This window comes from Durio zibethinus, chromosome 21, assembly GCF_047325235.1.
Source record: "Durio zibethinus cultivar Kanyao isolate XHJ-2024 chromosome 21, ASM4732523v1, whole genome shotgun sequence".
NCBI classification, from domain to species: Eukaryota; Viridiplantae; Streptophyta; class Magnoliopsida; order Malvales; family Malvaceae; genus Durio; species Durio zibethinus.
Genome location: NC_143182.1, coordinates 10,087,305 through 10,113,876, shown reverse-complemented (window position 1 = coordinate 10,113,876; position 26,572 = coordinate 10,087,305). Strand labels below are relative to the sequence as shown.

Below are 26,572 nucleotides of genomic sequence, written 5' to 3'. Positions count from 1 at the left end.
AAAAAAAAAAGAGGTGAAGGTAAGTTTCTGAATGCCTTTACTTCAACCGTTCAACAATGGAAGGAGCCGAACAGGCATATCTAATGGCAAAATTATCAATTTTTTCTTTTTCTTTTTAGTTATTTTTTATTAAAATTTTTAAATTCACACTCATTGGTGAGTCTGAACAACATAACAAATTTCACACACTAAATTTGTAGTAAATTTTTTAAAAAATTTAATAATCCAATTAAAATTTGTTTTAGACAAATCTTAAAAGTAGTTTTATTATAATAATTTGATTAAAAAAACAAGCTTGATAAAATTTCTACAGAACCTACATATATATATTTCATGGTTCAAATAATTATTTACCATATTTTGTGTTATGTTTATCATTATATATTAATTTTTGAATATTTTATTTTTCATGTAAATTTTTTATCTGATGAACTGCTTTGGGTCTAATAATTATTCGAAAGGAGAGGGATGTTATATTTGGTAAGAAAGATGCAAAGCAATAATAATGAAAATTTTTTTAATTTAAGATTGATTTTTATAATAACATATTTTATTTTATAAAACTCAATTATTAGATTAAATTTTTTTTCTTTTATTTTTTTTTTTTCTTATCAAACGAACTAACAAAGAGATGAGCTGGATCTCTATCTTCTGTAATGTAGGTTTGATTCAAGATAAAATTGTTTTTTATTCTATTACTCTCCTCAGAAACATCTTTATCTTATCTACCCATTGAAAAATATCTATAAATGCATGCATTGGATTGTTGTGATAACTTTGCATATGGTATTTTTTAGGCAAAGGGGTAAAAATATTTTTGAATCGTAATTTAATAATTATTTTAATATTTAATATTTTATTATAATCAATAAAGTTTTTAATCTTTATTTTGATTCAATTGAACTTTATATATACGAAATATAATCATATGATAAAATTTAATCAATTAATTTTGAATTTTAATCTTTTAAATTTTTAAAGAGATTTTAAATAGATAAAATGAGAAAGTAAAGAAAAAAAAATTATTTTCATATATATTAATTACATAATGCGATAAATTTTAATTTATTTTATTGATGTCTTAAAAAAAATTATCTTAGTTAGCAAAAAATTAACAATGTTAAATTTTTTTATCTAAATACAACTTAATTGGATGCAAATAGATGTTACAGAAGTTAATTTATTGTAATAAAAAAATTAAAGGTTTGGATGATTTGTTAATTATAGTTCAAAAGTTTTTTCTTATCCTTTAGCTTATTTCCTATTTGTCAAAAGTTATTTTAAAGTACATATGTAATAAAAATATACAAAATTTTATTATGAACAAATAGTATATATTTCCCCAAATAGTAATTTGCAACTTTTAATGAAAATTTTGTAAAAAAAAAATTTATAAAATGGTACGTAATGTCAACTAATTCATTTAGTTCGAATTTTTTATATGTAAACTAAAAATTAATTTTTAATTTTTAATGATTCAAAACTAATCATTTTTATTTTTACAATGTACGGAAATATAAAAAAATTAAATTGAAATGGAATTTTTAAATATACATTAAGCATAATCATAATTGATATTTACTTATAAAGAGTTTAAATAATTAAATTTGACATGTACAAATTTATAATTGATTCATAAATATTTATACTACTCGGTATATATGAATTTAAACTAAAAACATTAAACTTTATTGGTGGTGTTTTTGGATTAATAACTGGAAGGAAGCAATCTCAGAGTAAAGGAGAACCTAAACCCATAGCAGGTAAGTAGAGTTAAGGAATGCTGAAGTTGATTCTCCAATATATGCTTAAACACTTAAATCAATTAGATGTTTGAAAGTTTCGTGATTAAATAATGAAGAAACTTAAGAGAGAATGAAGCTTAGTTTTTACGTATCCGGTTTCATTTTTACTTTTTATATAAGATAAATGGTGATGATATGATTGAGATAATTGATAGTTGATGATAAATTTACGTGAAGTTTTAAAAAATCATATAAATAGTTATGAATTGTATTTAATAATTTCAGATAAATATAAATTACATTTAATAATTTTAAATAAATTAAAATTAAATCTTTAATTCTGAAATAATGTTTTGATAGGATATTAATGAAGATGCAGAGCAAGCTCTTTCTTGACAAGAGACGAGTCTATTTTATAACGATAAGTTTGGATTTGAAGCTTCTAAATTTTTAGTCTCACTTGTGGCGATGTGACAATCAAGCATTAGTTGACTAAGCGGTCAAGGGAGTTAACCTTATTGATTAAGTAAATAGGTATAATAAACTTAAAATGACATTAATAAATATTAAGTATAATTATCTAATCCAACGATCATATGACTTATTAGTAGAATGTTAAACCTATAGTTTCAATAATCATGATTTAATACCTAGTATTTTCAAATATTAAAAAAAATCATCTATAATTAATTAGATTTATGAATACCATAGATTTAATAATGGTTAATTCCATGAATAATTAGATTCATATAACTTAAAATAAAGTATAATAAAATCAAATTATTCAATATTCATGACCTATCTGCGATAGTAAATGAACCCCTAGTTAGAATAATTTTAATATGATGTATAAAAATAATAATAATTGAAGATAGTTTTGAATTTAAACTAAAATCAATTTTATTGTTTTTTCCCTAAAACATTTTAAACTTAACACAATTAACTCTAATTTAAAATCTCATTAAAGTGTATCTAACTCATTTTATAATTTTATCTTATTAATAAATGACATCATCCCAATTAAATTTTTAAATTTTGAAGATTTTAGTATTTATTGAAATTTTCAACATATAATATATAATATTATATTCAAATTAATTAAATTAAATTTGAGTCTCAAATATACAATTTACATTGCAATACATAAGCTAATTTTAATGTTTCTATTATAATTACTACTATTATTATATTATATATATAGTATAAATTTAAATATGTAAATTAAAAAATAGATTAAAATTAATAACTATTATTATTATTATTATTATAAGTAACTAAAAAAAATTATTAATCCTATAATTAACATTGACCCTAATTTACTCGGCCCATTTTTTCAACACAAATGAGTAAAAGCCTTGTCATTTTTTCAGCCCATTTTACTCACTCTATTTTTATAACCTGTATAACTATTTACTCAGTCCATTTTTCTAAAAGAAATGAGCGAAGTCCATATACTTAATAATTAATTATTAATTAACAAAATCAACCAATTAAATCTTGACAAATAACAAACAATGGATTCCTAAAAATAATAGACACAAAAAAAAAAAAAAATTAAATTTTACCAAATGTCAAACAAATAACTCCTTAAGGATTGTTTTAATTATACTAGTCCGTTACTTGCACTTCAGTACATATACAAATTATAATTTTTTTAAAAAAAAATTAATTTTTGGTTATTTTATTTATTTTTGTTAGTAAATTATTTTTTTATATTTTTAATTCAAATTTTAAAACTTTTTATTGATTACCAATAATAATGTACATATCATACTGCTCATTTGTTTAAAACTTAGATAAAAATATTTTTCAAACAAACTCAAATAAACAATAAACGACAAAAATTCTATAAAATTTAATTCTATAAAATTGAATGAATATCTTTTGTTAAGCTTTAAATTGACAATAAAAAATGTCTCAAAGTGTTATAAAGTCACTTTACACTTAAGAAATGTAATGCCTATAATATTAGTACCTTTTAATTGCTAATTGGTAATTACATTTTAGCTTAAAGACAATAGAGCCATTTTCAACACGTTTTTGCAATAATTGATAGGTTGATAAGTAACCATCCCATTCTTCAAACTCTAACAAATAAGAAAATACAACAATGATTCCCCCATTAGTAGATAAGAATATATTCATTTATCAACAAAATAGAAAAGAAAAGAAAAGAATATATTTGTATAACATAGATGCATAGATACTATATTATTAGTCATAAGAAGACCAAACAACCAAAACTATAACATGCAAACTATAAATCTATTTTTGCAATGACATAACTTGTAATCCTATAAAGCAAAGAACATGTGGAGAAAATTAAAAATTGAATTGCATATCTGATATCAATACCCATAAATTGAGGATTCAGTTTTATCCCATACGATCATACATATAAAAGAATAAATATGAATATGATAACTTAGTATTAGTTCTTGTTAGTTTAAGAATGAAAAAAAAAAAAAAACAATTGACTTGGAATAAACAAAGAATAACAAAACGGAATCTATCATTTTCAAAAGCAATAACAATATGAGTAAACTTGATATTACTATAATGAAAGAAAATAATCATAAGGTTGACACTTATATTAGATCAGCAAAGCATATAATCACTTATTTGAAGTAATATGCATGTGCTTGAATAAGATAGTCATCTTTTTTGGGTAATATATAGAAAAAACAAAATAGTTATTCTTAGCTAGTTTTGTGTTATGTGTAAGACTTTTTTTACTCAAAAGATCAACTATATGATAATGAATGTCACTATTAAAATATAATCTTGGCTATGTATATGGCAATTGTTTGTATTTATCTTTATTTTTTATTGGGTTGTTCAAATATTTCAAATAACAAAGTACACTGAAAGTATTAGAACAATAATAATAATAAGGCATAAATGATATGTTGATCACTAAAATAAAAGGGTAAAGTTAGATAGCAATGAAATAATGTAAATTAATAGGTCTTTGGTTAAAGTTACTGTTTACATGTGAATGTGTTAATTTGACTTTGAATCAAAGATATAAGCTTTTTATTTATAGTGGTGGTGTCAGCTATCCACTACTTATAGGTGTTATTTGAAAAAAATTCATGAATAAAGTAGGACATGTAGCATGCAAATTAAGTATTAGCTTCAGCCATATTACAAAAAAGAAAAGAAAATTAAACCCATGAATTTAGATTTCATAAATAAAAATAATCCATGAAATAAATATTTTCATGATTCAAGGTTAGATTTTATTTCAGCATCTCTTTCATTGCTTCTACCCTCATATTTAAACAAACAAAAAATGTTCAAATTTGCTTTTTTCTTTTTTATTTTGAAAAAAAAAACTTAGGAATAATTTAAAATAAAAAAAACTTTTGTTGAAAATAAAGCCTAAAGAGAGATGCGAACATCGTTGGTCAAGCTTTTGAGATTAGAGTGACTTGAAACAGCTTAATTTGCAATCGCAATGCCATAAATCTTTTGTACTTTTTGGGATTAATTTTGAGTATTCAAATTTTAATTATTATTATTATTATTGCAAATCAAACATATGCAAACCCCGAATACACCTTTATATATCAAAGTTGACTTGACTTTAAATTGAAAGATAAAGACAACTTTTATATATTGTATAAATAGTATTAATATTGATTATATAGTATTTATAGTATTGATTACAGGCTATATACTTTAACATTTTTTTCTCACGCAAGTTTTAGTACGCTTAAAAATGAAAAGTTATTAAAAACATAAAAAATATAATATTGAAGGACACGGTGAAATAATGCATTTTAACATACTTGTTTTTTTTTTTCTTAAGTATAAAAAATCCCTAAATTAAAATTAAATAATCATTTAAACTTTTATTATTTTATTATAATTAATTAAACTTTCAAATATCTATTTTTATTAAATTGAACTATTATTGTACAAAAATTAATTAATCGTCATCACCTATTTACGTCAAATTAAAAGTTTAACTGGATAAAAATAAATATTTAAAGACTCAATTAAATAAAAATAAGTGTTCGTGAGCTCAATTGATTGTAACAAAACAATAAAGATTTTATGATTATTTCATTTTTATTCAAAATTTTTTTATATATTTAAACCTTTTTAATGGAAAAATATTTAAATATATCACTTCTTTTAGGGTGAAAGATTAAAGTTATTATAAATCTTTAATTGGGTGTAGTTTTATCACTACATTTGTTAAATTGATTAAAAATAAAAAAATAGTGTGATAAAATAAAAAAATTAATCAAAATATTTTATGAATTTTTTTCTCATTATCTTCTAATATTTTTTTAATGAAATTTAAAAGCACATTGGTACAATTATGCTTATTTAAATATATAAAAGCGATACATTTAATAAGTTTGGTTCAATGAAAAGGAAGATATTTGGCAGGAATCTTAGGTTCTATTTGGTTTAAGAAAATGTTTTTTGTTTTTATTTTTTATTTTCTGTTTTTTGTTTTTTAAAATTTTATTTGGTAAATGAAAATAAAAATTGTTTTTTAGAAATGCAAAAATAAGAAAATAAATAAAATATTTAATGATATTATTATTAATGGCATATAATTATAAATATAATATATATTAATTAATTAATAACATTAAAAAGTGTTTAAATATGGTAATTTGCAAAAAATAAGGAAAAAAGTAAAGAATATCATTTGTTTTTGTTTTTACAATTGAAAATATATATATTTTTGTTTTCATATTTCAATCCATTTTCATTTTTATTTTCTTTTACTCATATTTTTCATTTTTCAAGAAAATAAAACAAAAAATGACTATTTTTTTAAACAAATACTACTTTACTTTTTATAATTTGATTCATTAGTTTAATTTACGAAATATAATTTTTGAGATTTTTTAAAATTTTCAATAATATAAAAAAAAAGAAAAAGTAGGGATAAAAACTCTCGTCTCCTTTTTTTTTTTTTTGGATTACGGGGAGAAGTGAAAATTTTACCTTATTTATACTTACTTAATTATATTTTTAGATTATATAATATTTTATAATATCTTAAAATTACAAAGCAAATATAATTTTTATTATTTATAATTTCAACAAGTTCAATGTTTTTAAAATAAAAAACGTAATAGATATTAAAACTAAATTTTTGAAATTCTAGAATTTTAACAAATATCACATTTTTAAGATAAAAAACATAGTAGATGTTGAAATTTTATTTTGAAAATTATGAAATTTTAACAAAATTTGTGTTTTTGAGATAAAAACGTTGGTGAAATTTTACTTTCAAATTTTTAGAATTTTAATAAAAATTGCATTTTTAAGATAAAAAGTGTAATGGATGCTAAAATTATATTTTCAAAATTTAAAATTTTAACAAATACCATGTTTTAAAAATAAAAAACAAAGTGGATGTTAAAATTTTATTTTCAAAATTCTGAAATTTTAACAAATGCCGTATTTTTAAGATAAAAATGCATTATATGTTTAAACTTTATTTTCAAAATTTTGAAATTTTAACAAAAATCATGTTTTTTAAAATAAAAAATGTAGTAGATATTAAAACTATATTTTCAAAATTGTGAAATTTTAAACAAAGATCGTATTTTTTAAGATAAAAAATGTAGTAGATGTTGTCACCCATAATAAATTTAAAATAAAACGTAAAATATATTTACTTAATATTATTACATATAAAATCTAAAATATATTTACTTAATATTATTACTTATAAAATTTGTTCTAAAGGTTCTGCCCCTGAAAACCTTGAAAGGGGGTTTACCATCCATTTTCAACCTTTACTCGATCTTACCACAAAGGTAAATGTGCATATTTTCGTAATTATAATTGTAAAATTATATTTGTTAAAAATATGAAAAAAATTCAAAATTTTTTAATTTCAACAAAAAAAATGTATTATTAATGTCATGTGTTATTCATATGTCATTAAAGACAATATAATAAAACATTTTATTAGGTAATCTTATATTTTTTTAAATTAAATACAAAAATCTTATATTCCCTAAGTAAAAAAAAAAAAAAAAAAAACTAAAGGATCACATATTCCCTTTCAATATCACTTTTTTTTTTTTAAATCTAAGAATCCGTGAACCAAACATCCTTTAGAAAAAAGGTAAATTTAAACTTTGTCTTATTTTTAATTGAAAATTGATCTAATTTTATATAATGAAAATAATGGAATTCTAGCTAAATTAGCATAACTTTTTTATTTTTTATTTGTTTACAAAAGAAGTTATAATTTTGTTAGAAATACTTTCAAAATAATGAAAATATGATTAAGTAATAAACTTAATCAAAGATAAATTATGTTTAACTAAAATATAATTTTAAAAAAATTATGGTCAAATTGACATAATTTTATAATAAAAAAAGTCAAATCAAAATATTAATTTTTTATGAAGAATTGTAATTTTCAAAAAGGTAAACAGTCATTTCTTTTTGTATACAAAGTTTAATTATTCAAATTAACGAATATGTCTATAATCTTTCAATTAAACATATTTCTAAATAAAAATGAAGTGATATTTAATTGAAATAACACGATTAAGGAATTATAACCTTAGACTAAATCTATATAAATAGAGATAGATATGGGATCATTTGAAATACAATTCGATTCTAAATTACACATTTATTTCTCTTAACTTTCTTTTGAAATGCTAGTTGCTTTAGCATTATTTGTTTTAGAAAATACTGTTGAAAACAAGGTATTTTTGTTTCTCACTAAGGTAGTGTTTGATATATTTTGTAAAATCATTATGGTAATGTAATCACCAAAATAACCTTATTAATAATATGATTTTATCACTCATGATTTGTAATTACTTTGTTTGGTTAACACGCATTAATTCTTAGGAATTAAATATCATTTTGTTTGGTTATTATTAAAAAAACATTATTTTGTTTAAAAATACGAAATAACCACAGTTATAATAATATTTACACAAATTAACAATTTTAATATTGTTTAAGATAATAATTTATTAAATATTAGTAATATTCTATTTATTCTATAATAAAATATAATTAAATTATTAAATCAATAAATACATTTATTGATAAGCACATTAATTTTTATAATATAAATTATTTAAGGAATATTTAAATTAAAAAAATAAAAATAATCGAATAAATTCATAATAAAAATTTAATTAAATAAATTATTAAAAAATAAAATTATTTTTTAACTTGTTACGATGAATGTTAATTTGAAAATATAAAAAATTATAATATAAAATAAAATTTTAATTCACATATCAAATGAGTAATATTGACTATTGTTAATTTTACACATTACTTTATCTTAGTGATGAAAGTTTTTTATCATTTTGTATGTGGATTAGATCACCCTCTAAGACAATGATCTTATTGTTCTCAGTGATTCAAAATCATTGTCACATAAAATCATCGAGTGTTTACCAAACACAGTAGTATAATTACCACGTGCAGATCATTATGATTTTTTGAGTGATTATCCTAAACCAAACACTACCTAAAAAAGTGTTTAGTGGTTTGATTTTTCTAATGCAAAGTAAACCAAACTTAGGCTCCATTGTATCTTGAACACTATTCGATTCAACCTCTTTTGCATACCATAATTAGTAAGTGCAAAATAAACTTTAAGAAAAGTGACAATTGTAGTATGTCTTGAAGCCATTTCTGTTCATGACTAAATATTTCATTACACTATGAAAGGGTTACTAGAAGATTACAAGAAAATCACATCAAATTTATATTATTTGGTGTTTTTAACTTTGTGATTTTTTCTCACAAATTTAATGATAAAATAAGGGATTGTAAGTGTTCAATTTGAATTTCAAATTTATTAAACGTCACATTTTAAAAATAATTACATAAATAATCAGAACTAAATTTTGAATTATTATTTGTCTAATCTAATAATACTCTAACAAACTCAAAAGCATTAAGCCTAATATTCATTATTTCTCTAACCTAATAATACTTTAACGAACTCATCATTCATAATGAAAAGGTTAACGACCATATGAATTACAAATAATTTCTATTAACTTTTGTCCTAGGTTTAATGATTAAATATGATGCAAAAGGGGCACAAAATCACTATTTAAGTCATCAAATCATGGAAGAAGCTTTGGTCGAATCAAATACTTGTTTAACTAATCATATACTAGTGGTTCTAAAAAATGCAATCTCAAAAGGTTAGGCATTATTAGATCAATTCAATAGATTATAATCTCTTACATGTTATAAAAATAGATGCAATGATTATATTACTCAATTAATAAGCTACAAGAAAAATAAAACTAAAATGCTTTAATTTTGAAAAGTTTGAATGTTAGGGTAATTTTTTTTTTAATTTCAAATCTTTGTCTATTAGGCATGGTATTTTTTAACATATTTTTTTAATTTTCAAAGATATTGATCATTGAATTTTGTCTATAAAATTAAGAAATTTAATATTTTATGAAAAGAAATTGAATAATATTTGATTTCAAGTAAGTGCGTGATTTTTTATTTTTTAAATTATTTAATAACAAAAAAATTATGTCGGAGAATAATTGGATGATTATGTTTAAAAAAGAATTTCATAAACTCATACAAATTGAATGATAAAATAATTTGCATTGTAGATGTGTTATTGGAGGGTATGTTTTTCTCACACATTATTTGGCTAAATGATGCTTGGCTTTTTAGCATGCTTTTTTTTTTTTTTATGATAATAAATAATGAACAACAAAGAAAACATGAAGTATTTGATTGGTTTGTGATTTTTTATGGGCAAGTGACAAATAGGAATGATCAATTGAAAAATGAAAAAAAAATTAAATTACACAAAAAATTTCAGAATTAACTTCAAAATCTACACAACTTATATTATTATTATATTATTGTTATTATAAATTTATGAGTTTTACAATTATAAGTGAAAATTTCATATATAATTTAATGAAATATCAATAAAAAAATTATGATAAGTACCCAACATTAAGCTTAATGATTAATTTTTGGTGTATAATTTATTGATTAAAAAACAATGCTTGAATTTTCCCTTTTCTAAATTAAAAAAATGTAAATCACGTGCTTTCTTTTTTTTTTTTTTTGGTATATATTTTGAAGTTTTCTTTCAAAATACATTTTATTATTTTGAAATTATAAAATGAAAATTGTAAAAAAAAAAAAAAGTTCGAAAATAAAGTCATGTACTTGATTTAGAAAAGAAAATGAAACCCCAAAACACATGCACTGCACACAAAAAGATCTTGAAACAAGAACCGAGCATGAATTCCCCATGGCTTCTACTTAGCTTATATAAAATAATTGGACATTTTAAAAAACGAAAATATAGTACATTATAATTTCATTAAAAAAATCAATCAAACAAAATAAAAAAATTAATAGAAAATTACGAAATTTTACTGAATAAAAACCTGATAATTTATATATTTTATTATATTAATTTTGTTTCAAATATAAAAATTATCATAGCATAATTAGTATTATTACGTAAAAATATATGTTTTTAATTTTTATCAAAACTTTAAATTATATAATTTTTTTATCATATTATTATATGATGTATAAAATTAGGAGATTTATAAAAAATAATACATATCGCCGCCCAACCCACCAATATTAAAAAGTAAACCAAAAAACACTCTACATTTTGCTCCTTTCCTCTCTCTTTGATTTTGCTTTTGCTTTTCATAGATCAATTAAAAAAAAAAACAATAAAAACAATTCGGGATTTTTTTTTTTTCCTTTTAAGCTTTGATTTTCTCTCTTGCTTTTGCTTTGGTAGCTTCAGTCAGTCTCCAACTCTCTCTCCATTTTCTCTCCACTTTTGTATATGCTCAAAAATAACACAAAACAAATATTATTATCATTATTATTATATACTAATAATATATAAATATAGTTAAAAAATAGTTAGTAGTGGAATACAAAGGGAAAGGGGAAGGAGAGAGAGCTTTGTTTGAAGGGGGAACTGGGAGAAAAAAAGGGGAAAAATCGATTTTTGAGAGAAGATGAGTGGTGGGGGGTTTAGGGTTTCACCAATCCCAAACAGCGTGAGGAAAACGATCCAAAACATAAAAGAGATCACGGGTAATCATAGTGAAGATGAGATTTATGCAATGCTTAAAGAATGTTCTATGGATCCCAATGAAACCGCTCAGAGGCTCCTCCTTCAGGGTACTTTTTTGTCTCTTTCTCTTTTCATTTGAAGTCCCTTTCTACCCAAGTTTTCCTTTTCTTTTTGGATTTTTTCAGGGGTAGTTTTTTTTTTTTTTGGGGGGGGGGGGTTGTTGCTAAAATGGGGTTTTGATGTTTTTTGTGATCTGTGTTTTTCGAGTCTATCTTTGATCTTAATTTCATTTTTGCTGATTGGATTTTGTTGTTGGGGACTGTAGTAGGTTATTTTTTAGTTTTTAGTTTTTTTTTTTATTTTTTTTTTTGGGTGTGATGAGTTTGCACTGTTCGTGGGATTATTAGATTTTGATTTGATGTGTTTTTTTTTTTTTTTTTAAATTTTTTTCAGTCCTTTATATGTATATATATATATGTATGTATGTATGTATGTATGTATCTGTAAATGTCAAGCTTAGATTTTTTTTTCAAATTACGTGATTGTTGGTATTCAGATTCTTTTTTTTTTTAATTTTCTTTTTTTTCTGAGAGTTAGTTAACGATTTAATGTGTCTGTGTGATCTTTACAAGTAAAGGAACTTGGCTTTAGAAATGGGTTTTGATTAAATTGCATTTTAAATGGTGTGCCTGCAGCAAATTTTGTTCTCTTGAAGCTCATTGTTTAATTATTCCCGCTTTCAGTTCATTAGTCGGGACATTATGATCTGTTGGTTATTTTTATGAAGATTTCATTTTCAGTTATTAGATTACAAAATGTTTAGGGTTTCAATGTTCTCACTTTCTTGCTTTCCTACTTATTCTTAGGCACTTAGGTACTAAATGTGGTGTTTACTGTTATAACACTAATTCACATTCTAATGAATTGTGAAATGTTAAGTGAAGCTTTTGGTTAGCATTCAACGCCACATCAAGTGTTTTGAGGAAGTTTAATGTGGTGATAGGCATGTGCAAAAAGCTATGGGTTATTAACCCTGAGGAATTTTACTGTTTTGGTTGTTGGTTTGACCACTAAACTCGTTAGTTTTTCCCATGTATTTGTTATTGTCTGTCTTTATTCCAAGTTGTTTATATTTTGATGTTTTTAGTTGCTTCAGTTTGGTATCAACTTGAGGATTGATATCATATTATGGCCTTTTATGCACTATAAGTTTATCAGGTTTCTCCACTTCATATGAGTTACTGCTTGGTTTTGAGGAAACAGCTGTCAGATATATGTGGTTCTTTGCCTGTGTTACTCTCTTGTTTATACCTGGCTGCTTGCTTCTGATATGTTACCATTTTAATTGGCGCCATTCTTTGTAAACACTGTACTATCATGTGTTTATCAGGGTTTTGTTTTATTTTGCTTCCAAATAGATGATAAATTTGTATGTTGTCCCTCAGGTCCTTTCCGTGAAGTCAAAAGAAAGCGAGATAGGAAAAAAGAGGTAAGAGATACTACTGCAAATTTTGCAAGTGTTTACTCTTATTTTTTTTTTTTTTAATTTCTGTAAGTTCTGCAGTTTTCTGTTTTGGCAATGTTGAACCTTGTTATTGGTAAGATATCGCTTTAGAAAAGTTGCATTGGTATTATATAATGAGTAATAAGGCATACATTTGAGTAGGTGATGGAGGGTAGGGATTAGATATCTAGCACCTATTTTTGTTTTACCCAGAGCCAATTGCTTTTCCTTCAAGGTTGCTTCGGAGGCTTGTGAGGTTGGGGTGTGAAGTGGTGGGGTTGTATACAGTTGGTTGACAAAAGGAGGGTGAAAAGGTAAAGAGGGAGTACAAAAGGTACTAGAACCCATGTTTTGAAGAAAATTGAGCTGCCATATTATTTACATGCTTCTTTTTTTTGGGATAGGGGTGTTGGGGGCAGAGACTACTTGGAAGTAGTTTGTCAAGCATGCATTCCTTAGATTTCGCATGGAGAATATGATAAAGAATTTGTTTTCCTTTTTGCTTGCTTCAGACTTGGATTTATCTTTTGCTGTTAATGTGCGTTTATTACTCATTCTTGCAGAGTTTGAACAACAAAGAGTCTGCAGAGTCTCGGTGGAGATCTGGTTCACAGGGAAGGGGGAGTAGGGGTGTCCGGGGGAATTTCTCTCCTCGTTATGCACAACATGGTAAACAGTAATTTTAGAACAGAAATCTGATTAAGATTATTGTTTGTTGATTACTGTCAGGCTCTGAAATAATGAGTTGATTGTGCTACATGAATTTGTGTTTGTTTCGGCCATGTGACTAATTTTATACCAGGTCAATGAACAAGCTGCCAAATTTTGTTTTGAACATGTTTTCTTTTCCCCTGCTCCTGCATTTTTTTGAGTATTTTTTTTGTCAGATGTGGTTTCTGTTACAAGCCTTTGAGGTGCTGATGTGTGGTACTTGACTTGCTTTTGTCATTTATATCTTTCAGTTGATATATGAAATGGCCATGAATCTATGCTAGATTTTGATATAAATATTTAATATATCAAATTTCCATGAATCTTGTGGTAGATTTTAATATGAATGTTGAATCATTGTCAGCATTTGTGCTTACGGTAATTATCACTTGTTTATCTTATCAGAGGCTGGTGGTTCTAAGAGTTCTGGTCCTGGGAGAGATAATGGAATGAATCAAATCGCAGAGAAAGGCAGTGTTCAATCCTCGTCAACCTCTCAGGATACAAAAACGAAAGAACCTACTCTCGTAGCCAGGTGACTACAATTTACAAATCTGCTATCTGTTATAATTTTCAATTTTTTTTGTGTCTATTGATGAACATGTGGCTTTAATTCAATACAGTTTGTTTGAATTAGATTTTTATTATTGTTATGTTTTATAGCCCTGTACCTGTCATGGCCAATGGTCCTACTGGTGTAGTGGTTGAAACCTCCTCTGCACCTTCAAGAAATGCTGCCATTCAACCTCAAGAAAATTCATCTGTTGATAACAAGGAGTTTGGAAGTGCACCATCCCCTGTTGATGCAATAAACAAACCCACCATTGCATTTGGAAGTGGGGACATGAGTGGGCAGCCTGCAGCAAGCTCTAGTGACTGCTTCTTGTCGACAGCTCCAGCATCTTCATCAGCAATCTGCTTCTCGACTTCCGACCCTGTACTAGTTCCATCTAGTGATTCTCGAATCATTGGCACTTTGGGCACAATCAAACGCAAAGTGGGAAGCAACCGGGCTTCTACAGAACCAAATGCTGTTATTCCTACTGAAAACAAATTAGCTTCTGGTCTGGATTTTGAAAAACATAATCAGTTTTGGAGGGCTTTTATTCTATTTAGTGATCAATCTGATTAGTTTCTTTCTATGACTTATAGCAGCTACTGAGATCAGTAGCTCTTTCATGCAAGGAAAGATGCCAGGAAAGTCCTCTGGAGTGGTGAAAAATCCACGGAGTGAGTTTGCCCAACCTTCATCTACAGCAACCCATGGTTCCTCTATGAGTCGGCCTTCATCCAATTATAGTGGCCGCTCGCAGCAAATAATAGGCCCTCAGAAAGGTAATTGGAATACCCTATTGATTAATGCTGTTTTGGAACTTTTTTATGTATCGGTCATAGTTGATGAAGCTTGATATGGGCTTCTCTTTGGTTTTACAAAACTTAATTGGATGAAAACAGTGAAATATTGTGGATTTTGTGCTATATTTCTTCCTCCTGATACACTGATAAAGAGATAAAGAAGATATTGATGTGCTCATGCATTTGTCTTGAAGATGGCATTCATGTAGCTTTATTTATGCTAGGAAAATTTACTTGAATGTTCACACAAGTTTGCTTGAAAAATGATGTTTGGACTTTCTATATTGCCCCTATTATAGTTGGAATTTATAACTATCTTTTGTAAATGGGTATCAGTAACGTTTTTTCCTTTGAGCAAGATAGAATTCTGTAGCATGTTGTAAATTTTGAATGCAAAATGTTATAACTCGAAGGATAGGTGAAGAGTCCTTTGTAAACAAAAGTAACCCCTTAAATAACGGTGTAACTGCGAGAAAGGATAAAATGGAAAGTTTTTTAAGCTTAAGATATAGCATCTTTAACACAAGTTTGCTTGGTTTTTCATTCTTTTCATACTACTTATTAATGGCTGGATGACTTTCAATGAAAATTTTTGCTCTTGGAACATATTTTGGCTGATACTGACAAATGTTTGGATCACTTTGTGATCTTACCCAAGGATTGTTGAAAGGCTTGTTAAAATATGTATTAATTCCCTCATGTCATTAACAGTTGGGTCTAATAAGGAGTGGAAACCAAAGCCAATCAGCTCTAATGTTGGGCAAGTTTCTGGAACATCTGGTGCATCTGAAGTTCCTACTTCACTTGAAGCCAATGCTCAGTCTACTACTTCACTTGAAGCCATTTCTCAGTCACAGCCTGTTTCAAGTGATCTTGACTCAGAAGAAGCAACTTCAGAATTGCGGAAGAAGCTGGAGGACTTACATCTCCCACAACGTCAACATGTTATAATTCCAGACCATATTCATGTCCCTGAATCTGAAAGAACCAAGCTGAGTTTTGGAAGTTTCGATGCTAGTTTTGGAGTAACATTGAGCTATGTTGGCGGTCAAGAGAGTGGTAAGAGTTCCACACCATTGTCTGAGACTTCTCAGGATGTTGATGAGATCGCAGAGGAACAGGCTTCAAGGTTTGTTATAAGTTTCCAATGACTGTAACTTTTGACTTCTCTTCTAAGCAATGTTGACCTATTTGTTCTACAGAATAAGCAATGCCAACTTTTTTAGGGATCATATGCTAGCTACTATTCGGTGTGTTTTGTATGCTTGGCACTCATGTTATTTTCTTGTAACGTTGCTGATTCCAGCAATCAAAATGCATTGGCAACCGCTGAGGAAGGAGATTACACTGATCATCCACAGTCACCTGCACATGCTCCTGAAAATTTGTCTGGTGATGGTGATGTCCCCAGTTCCATTCCAGAGTATAATGAAAACAAGCAGGAGAATGCATTGCCCTCTGTAGGTCATCAATTCTCTGTGGTCCATACATCTCCTAACTACAGTTTTGGAATTATGCCTCCTATATTAGCACCATTTGAAAACGCTGAATCTCAAGCACGTGAAGTTTCCCGTCTTTCAAGCTTGGTCGTAAGCATCCACTTCCACCCGTTCTTTTTTTAATAATATATGCAGCTCTATTGATTCCTATATCTTATTCAAACTTATGTTTCTTTTAGCATGGTTTTTTATGTAAAAAGTAGTAGAAAATTTTATATGTTAAGTAGTTTATGTTATATTCTCAATTTGAGTTTGGCTTTTGGTCATTGTGCTGATTGCTATTATCTAAAGTATTGTTTCAGTAACATCAATTGCAGTTGTGCTAATTATTGGCTCTAATACTACTTACTTCTGTTATTAAATGTTCAACAGCCATTTGATCCAGCATCTTATTATGCTCAATTCTACCGTACAAGTGCTGATGATGATGGTCGTATTTCTCCCTTTCCTTCTGTTGGAGTTGCCACAAAATACAATGGGAGTGTTGCAGTACTTCCTCCACAGACTTCTCAGTCTCCTCAAGAGGTTTGCAGAGATTAAGATAAAGCACCTTGCATAATTTTAGATTGAAAAATGACCATTTTACTAGAGAAATATCTACTTGTTGAATAATTTATGGAATCTGTTATCAGTTGAATGAGCATATAACTTTTCCTTTTCTAATCTACTAATTGATTTGAGGTATGCAAAATATGTCATTCCATATACCAAAGTTCGGTTGTTGGCACTGTTCTGGTAACAGTTTTTACAACACATTTTGTTTGCTTTAGACATTTGGTCGCTTCCAATTGGGGGCATCTGGGTCTGTTGCCATAAACCTCCTGGGATACTTCTTGAACACAACATGCTTAATGGATAGGATTAGACTCTCTAGAGGGATAGTTTCGGGGGAAAACTCTTGGTAAAAGGATGAAACAACTGAACAAACACTGATTTTGAGTGGGAAAAGTAGGATTGAGTGACAAAAGCTATTGGAAACTATTCCTTTATAATGAGCATAAGTTGACCTTTTCCTTATTGTTGATTTTTATACTGAGTTGTATGGTTTATTTCCAAGCACTTAATTAGTATATAGTATGAAAACAAATCAAATATTCCATAAATTTATTTTTCATAAACCAAAATTAAAAATGTATTGAGACACATAGAAATTAAAATGCAAAAACTATTTGTTCAAGTTCAAATCCTTCTGTGATAGTTTCCATTAACCATGCGCATTTAACCACACAAACTAAGAGATTGCCTATACCTCTTGTGAGGGGAGTAAAAGTGAAAATTTTGTTACTTCGAATCCTTCTCTACTATGATTTATAAAATTTCGACTTAAAATTGATTATCTACCTCTAATTTTATTTATATTTCAATTTTTGATATAAATGATAATCTTTTTTTTTTTCCATCATTCGAACATCACAGCAATGTGTGGGGTAACACTGCTTGTGTTACATTACCGTTGCAGAAATTATGATATGGTCTAGTTGAATATTATTTGATTTTTTGGAGCTCCCCGGGGAGAGCTGAAGTGGGGGACATAGTGAAACCCGTTATTAGTGTCAAAGACATGATTGTCAGATAAGGCAGTTGACTACCTACTGTGCGGCATTACATGCTAATACTGAATTTGAAGCTGCTTTTTCCACTGGACACATCCAAATTCTTAACACATGCATATGGCATATATATGTATATTAAATACTTTTGGAATTTAGAGCTTATTTGCATCTGTTTGCAGGGTGGAAACTCTTTGGTACTGACTACAGCAAGTCCAACTCCACTAGTGACTCAAGCTGCTGGGCTGATGCAAAGTTCCATAGCTGTGACTCAGCAACCAGTCCCTGTTTACCGCTCAGCAGCTGGGGTGCATTTGCCACATTATCCTCCAAGCTACATTCAATATGCCCCCTTTTACTCTCCTTTCTATGTTCCTTCTCCTGCAATCCACCAATTTATAAACAATGGGGCATTTCCTCAACAACCTCAAGCTGGTACTGTTTATCCTTCTGCACCAGCAGCGCCTAATTCAGGAGTCAAATTTTCACTTCCTCAATTTAAACCTGGAACCAATACGGCGAATTCTACTCATATTGGAATGCCAAGTGGTTATGGGCCATATGGCTCCTCCCCAGCTGGTTATAATCCCAGTTCTTCTGCAACAACTGGGAACTCAACCACTAATGAGGATCTCGGTGCATCTCAGTTCAAGGAAAGCAATGTCTACATCACGGGGCAGCAGGTTGACAATATATTCCCATTTACTATGTTTGATTATCATTTTATTTCTTAAAGAAATATTTATGACATGAGAATGTATGAAACAGTACTTTTGTTAGTGAATTGTAGGTTCATGTCCCAATTTGTTCTAGTTTACCTTTTTTAGCAATGATTACTTTTATCTTAGAACACAATCTTTATATTATAGTATATACTGGCAAGCTAGCCATATATTTTGGACTAAAAGTATAAATAAGACAAGAATGTAAGGACGTTAACTTTGACCTTGGGTTGTAGGTTCATGTCCCAATTTGTACTATTTTTTTATTTTTTTATAGAATCTAGCTCCCTTGTCTTAGTAATGGTTACATGTATCTTAAAAAACAATCATTTATACTATGCAAGTATTTACTGGCAAACTAGCCCAGATTATGTAATGGTGTTTGTCAAAATAGAATGAGGATAGCCTTTATGTTAGTGTTAGGACTTCTAGGGGCCGGTAGTTCTTTGCAACTGGGAAATGTTGTTGGTGTTTGAATCGTGCATGTGTTGTTGGGCGTTTTTCTTCTCTTTTTGCATCTCCTTTACATATCAGTTTTGAGAAGCCTGCAAATGTCACTGGACTTCTCGTTTTTCTGTTTTTTTCCTTTTAGGATGATTGTTTCACATATTTGCTTTCCCTGCAGAGTGAAGGTTCAGCTGTATGGATTGCTCCCCCTGGTCGAGACATATCCAACCTGCCAGCAAGTTCATTCTATAACCTTCCCCCTCAGGGTCAGAACGTAACTTTTTCTCCAACACAGGTTGCTCCTGGCTCCTTTGCTGGTATCTATCATCCACAAGCAGTAACAGCAGCAGCTGTTCATCCTCTTCTACAACAGGCTCAGACTATGGCTGGAGCTGTTGATATGGGGGGACCTGCTGCCAGTGTTTATCAGCAGCCTCAACATGCACAGATGAACTGGCCTAGTAACTACTGAAACAGAGATAGATATGTTCTTTTTTTTTTTTTTTTTGTAAACCAACCAAACAAGACATTCAATGTCCAATCTTGGAGAACTCCAACAGGTTTTAATGGAGGGGAGCGTCAAGAAGATACATCATTGGCCAGAGTTGAGAATGTAAATCTGTTTGGGGAGGCCAGGAAAAAATTGCCAGTAGTTTCTTCTATTTGCTTGGGTTGAGAGCATAAAGAATCCGGTTCGACTGTAACTGATATTAACCGTTTAAAGTTAGTGAAGGTAGGCATATGGAGGTCGTTCTCTTGCTATATGGTGTTACCTATTTTCCTTCTCATAGTTTGAAGCCTTTGCCCCTCATTTTTTTCCTTTTAAAAGTTTTTGAACTCTTAGAATTTACTATTGAGTAGTAAGAATCTTTTCCATTCTTTTACCCTTTATTGAGGTTTAAGGGTCTTGGAAGGTAAGATATTGGTTGGTGGAGAGTTCTTTCCAATTCCTTTCTTCTTATCTTTCCTCTGTCTTATCTGTAAATTGAATTTTGATAGCAAGAAAAGGATGTATTGAACTGTTGTAAGTGGTATGAGCAAAGGCCAACATTTTCAATTGTTTCACTTGAGACTTGACTAATTTGTCCTTAATGCTTTTTCATTATATATATATAGGCTTTGAGTGAAAAGGCTTATGCAAGGGGATTATCTGTTTTTTTCTCTTGTACAATTCCAAACGTTTTTGTTGTCAAAAGGTGGTTGTCTCCCTGGGGAGGGAAATTGCCATCTGCAGAAAATGAATTCCTATAGATGAATGAAACCATAAGATCCCAAATACCTACAGGTACTAAGTTACAGTTTTCTTCTGGTATTGGATGATGCTACAAAGCAGATTTCATGTTTTGAGAGTAAAGCTGGCAGGATATCTCAAGCATCTTTAAAATTCTCAATGCAAGCTAAACAACAAAGATAATGGCCGGCCACGGACTCTCCAATAGTGATTTTGCATAGTTTTTATCTCTCCTACTGTTAAAATCCCCCATTTTACTTAAATCGGCACATTTAAGGTAGACATGTGAAGAAATGGAATTTTATATTCTTCTTGTACTAATCGTTGTTTCAAAGATTAAAAGCAGTGTCTAAGTAATTCTATACAAGCTATACTTGAGCAGAAATTTGCACTGTTGTTACTGGTATTGTCGCTGGCATGCTTAGCAAGTTCCTGAATGTCCATAAACTTGCCCCTTTCTTTAGCCGTGTTCGGCCTAAACCAGTGGATCAACCTCAGCAAGAGCCAGAGGAGAGTCAGGGGACCTCTTCAGCTCTGAAGATTGTCCACGCTGGTGGGAATGTTGAGTGCTACTACATGGCAATCCCTGCAGTTAATATCATGAAGAAGTCTCCCTCTTACGTATTAGCTAGGCCCGAAGTTTTCAGGAGGCCATGGGATTCATTGATCCGGTCAAATGAGATCCTCACTCCAGGTGAAAAAATCTACCTTGTCCCACGTCATACCGTAAAAAAGCTTCGGCGAAGGATTAAAAAACCCAATGAAGAAGTTTCTGTAAACTCTTTCGTATCAAAGTCTACTTCCATTGATGTCTCAAACAATGGTTTCTCAAGCAAGTCCTTTCTTCAACGAAATGAAGTTAGTGATTCCAGCGAGATAAGTGGTTCGTTTAGTAATAGCAGAAAGAAAAATGGAACAAAGAAACATGTCAGATTTGCAGGCATTGATGCCAAACCGAAGGTTGGTTTGGCTTATACTAAAATGAGCAAGGATTCAGGCATTGCCGAGAGCTCCAAGAAGAAACCTAACCTTCAGCTCCAAGGAGGAAAAAGGAAGTCGAAACATTGTGTTTTATGGCAGCCAAGTCTTACAGCAATTAGTGAACATCATGGGCCTGGTGAATGACATATGATATGTTTCTCTTTTAATAATATTTTAACAATGTTTATATGAAAATTTTGCATATGTTGTTTTAATTATTTCAAGGCAAGATTGGAGACTTCGAAATCTTGTTTTGGGGTAATTTTTATTGTTGTTTAAAAACTTTTGGTTTGCTCATCAATCTAAGCAAGGGAACCTTGTTTGTGTCAATGTCATTGGCAGCATAAATCAACTTTTATTTTTCACTAAAATTACACGCGTTTTGCTAAGAAATCATTTTTTTTTTATTTTTTAAATTATGTTTTAAAAATAAGAAAACTAAAATTTTTATGTTAAATTCTAATAGATAACAATATATAGATAGATATAAATGTATTTATTTTTTAATATATATTATAACTTAATTATATATAAATATAATTTTTTATTAAATTAAGGTATTAAATAATATTTTTATTAATAAAAAATATAAATTATAAATTAAATAAATAATTAAATATATTCTTTTATATATATTGAAGATTTTAGAGTAGAGAATTTCAAATTTAATTTTGACTTGATTTAAATTGTTTAAAGAAGTAAAATTTAATATAATTTTTATTTAAAAAACACAACGATTGAATCGTGACGATTGAAATTCATAAAATATAAGTTGTTTTGTTATTTTTATATAATTGACTTTTTTTTTTATAAAATTTATCTAATAAATAAAATTTTAAAAAATAAAAAATGTCAAAAAAATCAAATAGATGACTTGTAAATTTATTAAATTAAAGTTTTAAATAATAATTTTAATAAAAAATATATAAATAAAAAATTAAATAAATAATTAAAAATATTTTTATATTACTAAAATTAAGACGTAACACTCAAAATTAAAAAAACTTTAAAAAACAAAGAGAATGAAAAAAGAAGTGTTATTTGGACACTCTAAATGAGATAAAATATTTTAAATTTATCTCTAATTTCATTTTATTTAAAAAAATATTTCAATCCGATCTTTAATTTTTTAAAAAATGCATCTTTCTTGAATCATTACGAATTAAAATCCATTCGACACAAATTATTTTATCAATTTTATTTATATTATTTTTTTCTACAAATTTTATTTAATTAAAAAAAAAAAAATATAGGAAGTATGGGTGACGCGTGAATGTACTGTCGTTCTACAAAATTAAATAGATAGATTTAAGGAAAACAACACCTGATTCCTTGTTCAATTAAAATTTTAATATTCTTTACTTCTTTTTTGTTTATGTATATCCTATAGTTATTTTTTTTTTCTTTGCTTTTAATTAATTTTTAAATACAAGATTTTTTATTCAATAAGATTTCAAAACCCAATTGAATTTGGCTCGAACAAATCTAAATTAAACCCAAGCTTCACTTTCGGATGATATAATTACTCAGCTAAAAAAGGAGAAAAAGACATTTTTTTTTCTTTCCTTTAGAAAAAAAAAAACCACTTGAAATCTCGTTTTCTAACTTTTTTAATGCCTGCCTCCAAAGTCAACTAATTAACTAATTAAAAAGAGACCAAAAACGCAATTCGAAGATAAAAATGACCGAAATTCAAGACGTCAAACGCTGTATGCAGAACAGCAGCTGAGGCAGCTTCACTGCTTTGAGAAGAACCCAAAAGGAAGAAATGGGTCATGACCAAGAGGAGGAGGAGACACCAGCAGCTACCCCGACGATCACCGCCAGCAAAGACCAAGAGGAAGAGACTTGGAACCACCAGATACAAACCCTTATACTAGAGCTTTCTGAGAAGCTCATAACTGGAGATCTTCAGGCCAAGATTGAAGCTGCTAGAGATATAAGAAAAATTGTTAGAAAATCATCTGTTAAGAAACGTTCAAAGTTTGCTGCTGCTGCCGTTATTCAGCCTCTTGTTTTCATGCTCTTGTCTCCTAATCTTGATGCACGTGAAGCTTCTCTTCTTGCTCTCCTCAACCTCGCTGTTATAAATGAAAGGTCTCTAAATTTTTTTTATCTACTTTCTTTTAATGTTTTTTAAACACAGATCCATGATTGGGTTTCTTTTAAATTTTCAGTTTTTTTATGGGTTTTGTTTCTTTTTAGAACTTATTGGTTGAGTTGTTGTCATTGTTTGTTTGGTTGCTGGAAAAATAGGGGAGAAAGGATTGGAGGGGAAAAAGAATAAAAGTTAATGATAAGTTATAGTCTTTAGATTGTTTAGTACTTTGAGTAAATTATCAAGTCAATAAAGTCACTTTATTTTCTATCAAGGTGGGAAAATTTTCTATTTTATTTTTCTTCCTTGTCTTTATCCAAACATAGTAGTTAATTGAGGGGATTGATGCAGGTGGAGTTCAGCTCTTTGATTTTCTGATTGTTTTGATTCTAATGTCAAATTGGATATTTTGGGTGAGAAGCTCTAGGAAAGTTGGTTTGTTGATACAATTTGAATCTCTGTGTTCAGGTGCTTGAATTTAGGATAAATACATGCCCTGGCTGTTGTCTGTCCTCTCTGAACACTATATTCCTATTTAATAGCCTGCAAAAGCTCAATTAGATGTCTGATGGTCATTCTAGTTTCGGCAAGCAATTTGAATTTTCTTTCATCCTGTTAATGACTGTCCAGTCCAAGAAATTTAAGTAAATTATGTGATGGAATGATGAGAAATGTCATTTGTAGTGATACTAATTCCCAGAATGTTTTGCTTGAATCATTTTCTTTCATGTAGTTGTTATGCAATTCTGTACTTTTTACTCTTGCCACCATCCTCTTCTTTAATTGGTTAATGGTAATATACAATTGTGATATGTTGTCAATTTATCTGCTTGTCATTTTCCTTTCGTGTTGTCAGAAACAAGGTCAATATAGTTACAGCTGGGGCTGTCCCTCATCTCATAGAGCTTCTCAAATTGCAAAACAGTGGTTTGAGAGAATTAGCCACAGCTGCAATATCAGCACTCTCAACTTCTGCACCTAACAAGCCCACAATTGCAGCCTCTGGAGCTGCACCCCTTCTCGTTCAAATCCTTAGCTCTGGACGTGTTCAAGGAAAAGTTGATGCTGTCACTGCCTTCCACAACCTATCGACCTGCAAAGAGAATTCCATTCCTATTCTTGATGCTGAAGCAGTTTCTCCACTTATCAACCTCCTCAAAGACTGCAAGAAATATTCCAAGTTTGCTGAAAGGGCAACAGCCCTGCTTGAAATCCTTTCTAAATCTAAGGAAGGGAGAGATGCAATCACCAATACAGGTGATGGGATATTAACCTTGGTAGAGACTGTTGAAGATGGCTCTCTTTTCAGCATGCAGCATGCTGTTGGAGCTTTGCTTTCTTTGTGCCAGAGCTGCCGAGAAATATATAGAGAACTCATTCTTAATGAGGGTGCAATCCCAGGGCTTCTGCTACTAACTGTAGAGGGCACGAGCATAGCACGAGAAAGAGCTTGTGTTCTCTTGGATTTGCTCAGAGATAGTCCTCAGGAAAAAAAATTGGCTTCCTCAGTTCTGGAGAAAATTTGTATGATATTGCTACCTTGGAGATGGAGCAGATAAAGCTGCCGTAACCGCCAAGAGGTTACTGGAAGATATGGTTCAAAGAAGTATTTAACTCACATGAAACGCATTCAACATAGGGCTGCCTCTTGCACACCTGCCAAAGTTCCATCTGCATGATGCATTCTGCCCTGGAAGCAAGTAAACCAGTTAAAATTTGTGTCCATTCTAGATCACCATCCAAGAGAGTGGGAATCAATAAGAGTAAAATGTCATTGATTAAGTTTTACCAAGAGTTTTTACCTTTCGGAGGTGCTATTTACTACCCCAAGGGTGTGTTGTACATCTTGACGCTTCCTCGTGTGTATATAAAAAACCTCTGTCATAATACATGTAGATTTCTACTGATGAAATCATAGTAGATGCTGCATTGAATTAAGGTTGTGACCAAATGCTTTCTTTGACCAAAGTTGTCTAAAGCTCCCTTTTTTATGTACTACTTTTCATTAGAAGATTATCGCCAACAAAGTTCATGGTGGTTCAAAACCCAAGACCACTTATTGTTAACCTTAACTATTAGACAATCCCTCGTGGGCATCCTGTTTTAAGTTCTTTGGTTTGATGGATAGTTTGTGCGGTCAGGTTAACGGGTAGTATGTTTCCATTGGCAAAAAGAAGTAATTAAACCCTCAGATTCAACTGCAACAGTCAAAATTGCTCAACTTGTATTAGCAGAAGTTGCCAGATGAGCAGCAACAACAAAGATTTTGGTATGTTGATTGATCATTTGTTGAGACATCAGATCTTATGATTTTTGCAACCAAATGTTGGAAAGTGGTGTTCCTGTCAGGGGACATGATTAAATCCTCCACCCACATGCGGATCACAAATACCAGAAAATCTGGGGTCCTTTCTTCCCTATTCGTAAGATTTATAATTGAGAAATCTTGGTGGTCAAAACTGTTGATCCAAAAGGCAAAGCAATTGGTACAAAAAATTCAGTCTGCCCCAGTTGGATTATACTTTTGACATAAAGAAAAACCTTCGAACAATGGAGCTTTGAAAAGCTGCAATGGAAAAGCAGCTTCCATGTCTAATCCCATAATGGCAGAGACTTACTGGAAAAAATGAAAAAAACCCATCATGAAAAATGAGAAAAAAAATAG

At 28.9% G+C, this 26,572-nt stretch overlaps 1 protein-coding gene and 1 pseudogene across 5 annotated transcripts; both read left to right on the top strand.

The window, feature by feature from the left end:
* The first annotated feature begins 11,659 nt into the window (after nt 1-11,659).
* On the top strand, nt 11,660-20,662 carry LOC111305531 (uncharacterized). Of its 4 annotated transcripts, none has more exons than XM_089750076.1 (11): nt 11,660-11,915; nt 13,254-13,297; nt 13,876-13,981; nt 14,429-14,558; nt 14,687-15,087; nt 15,179-15,358; nt 16,091-16,508; nt 16,686-16,965; nt 17,251-17,403; nt 18,611-19,111; nt 19,776-20,662. In XM_089750076.1, the coding sequence occupies exons 1-11, from the start codon at nt 11,750-11,752 to the stop codon at nt 20,067-20,069; spliced, it is 2,673 nt and encodes an 890-aa protein (XP_089606202.1). In that variant the 5' UTR covers nt 11,660-11,749; the 3' UTR covers nt 20,070-20,662. The 4 variants fall into 4 exon arrangements, with proteins under 4 accessions (XP_089606202.1, XP_089606200.1, XP_089606201.1 ...); XM_089750074.1 differs by having other exon boundaries at nt 16,686-16,968; XM_089750075.1 differs by having other exon boundaries at nt 15,176-15,358.
* Nucleotides 20,663-23,431: 2,769 nt separating this feature from the next.
* Nucleotides 23,432-25,798, top strand: LOC111305530 (U-box domain-containing protein 1-like; annotated as a pseudogene). Its single transcript, XR_016331528.1, has 2 exons — nt 23,432-23,906; nt 24,764-25,798. The product of XR_016331528.1 is annotated as a U-box domain-containing protein 1-like (transcript).
* Nucleotides 25,799-26,572: the final 774 nt, after the last annotated feature.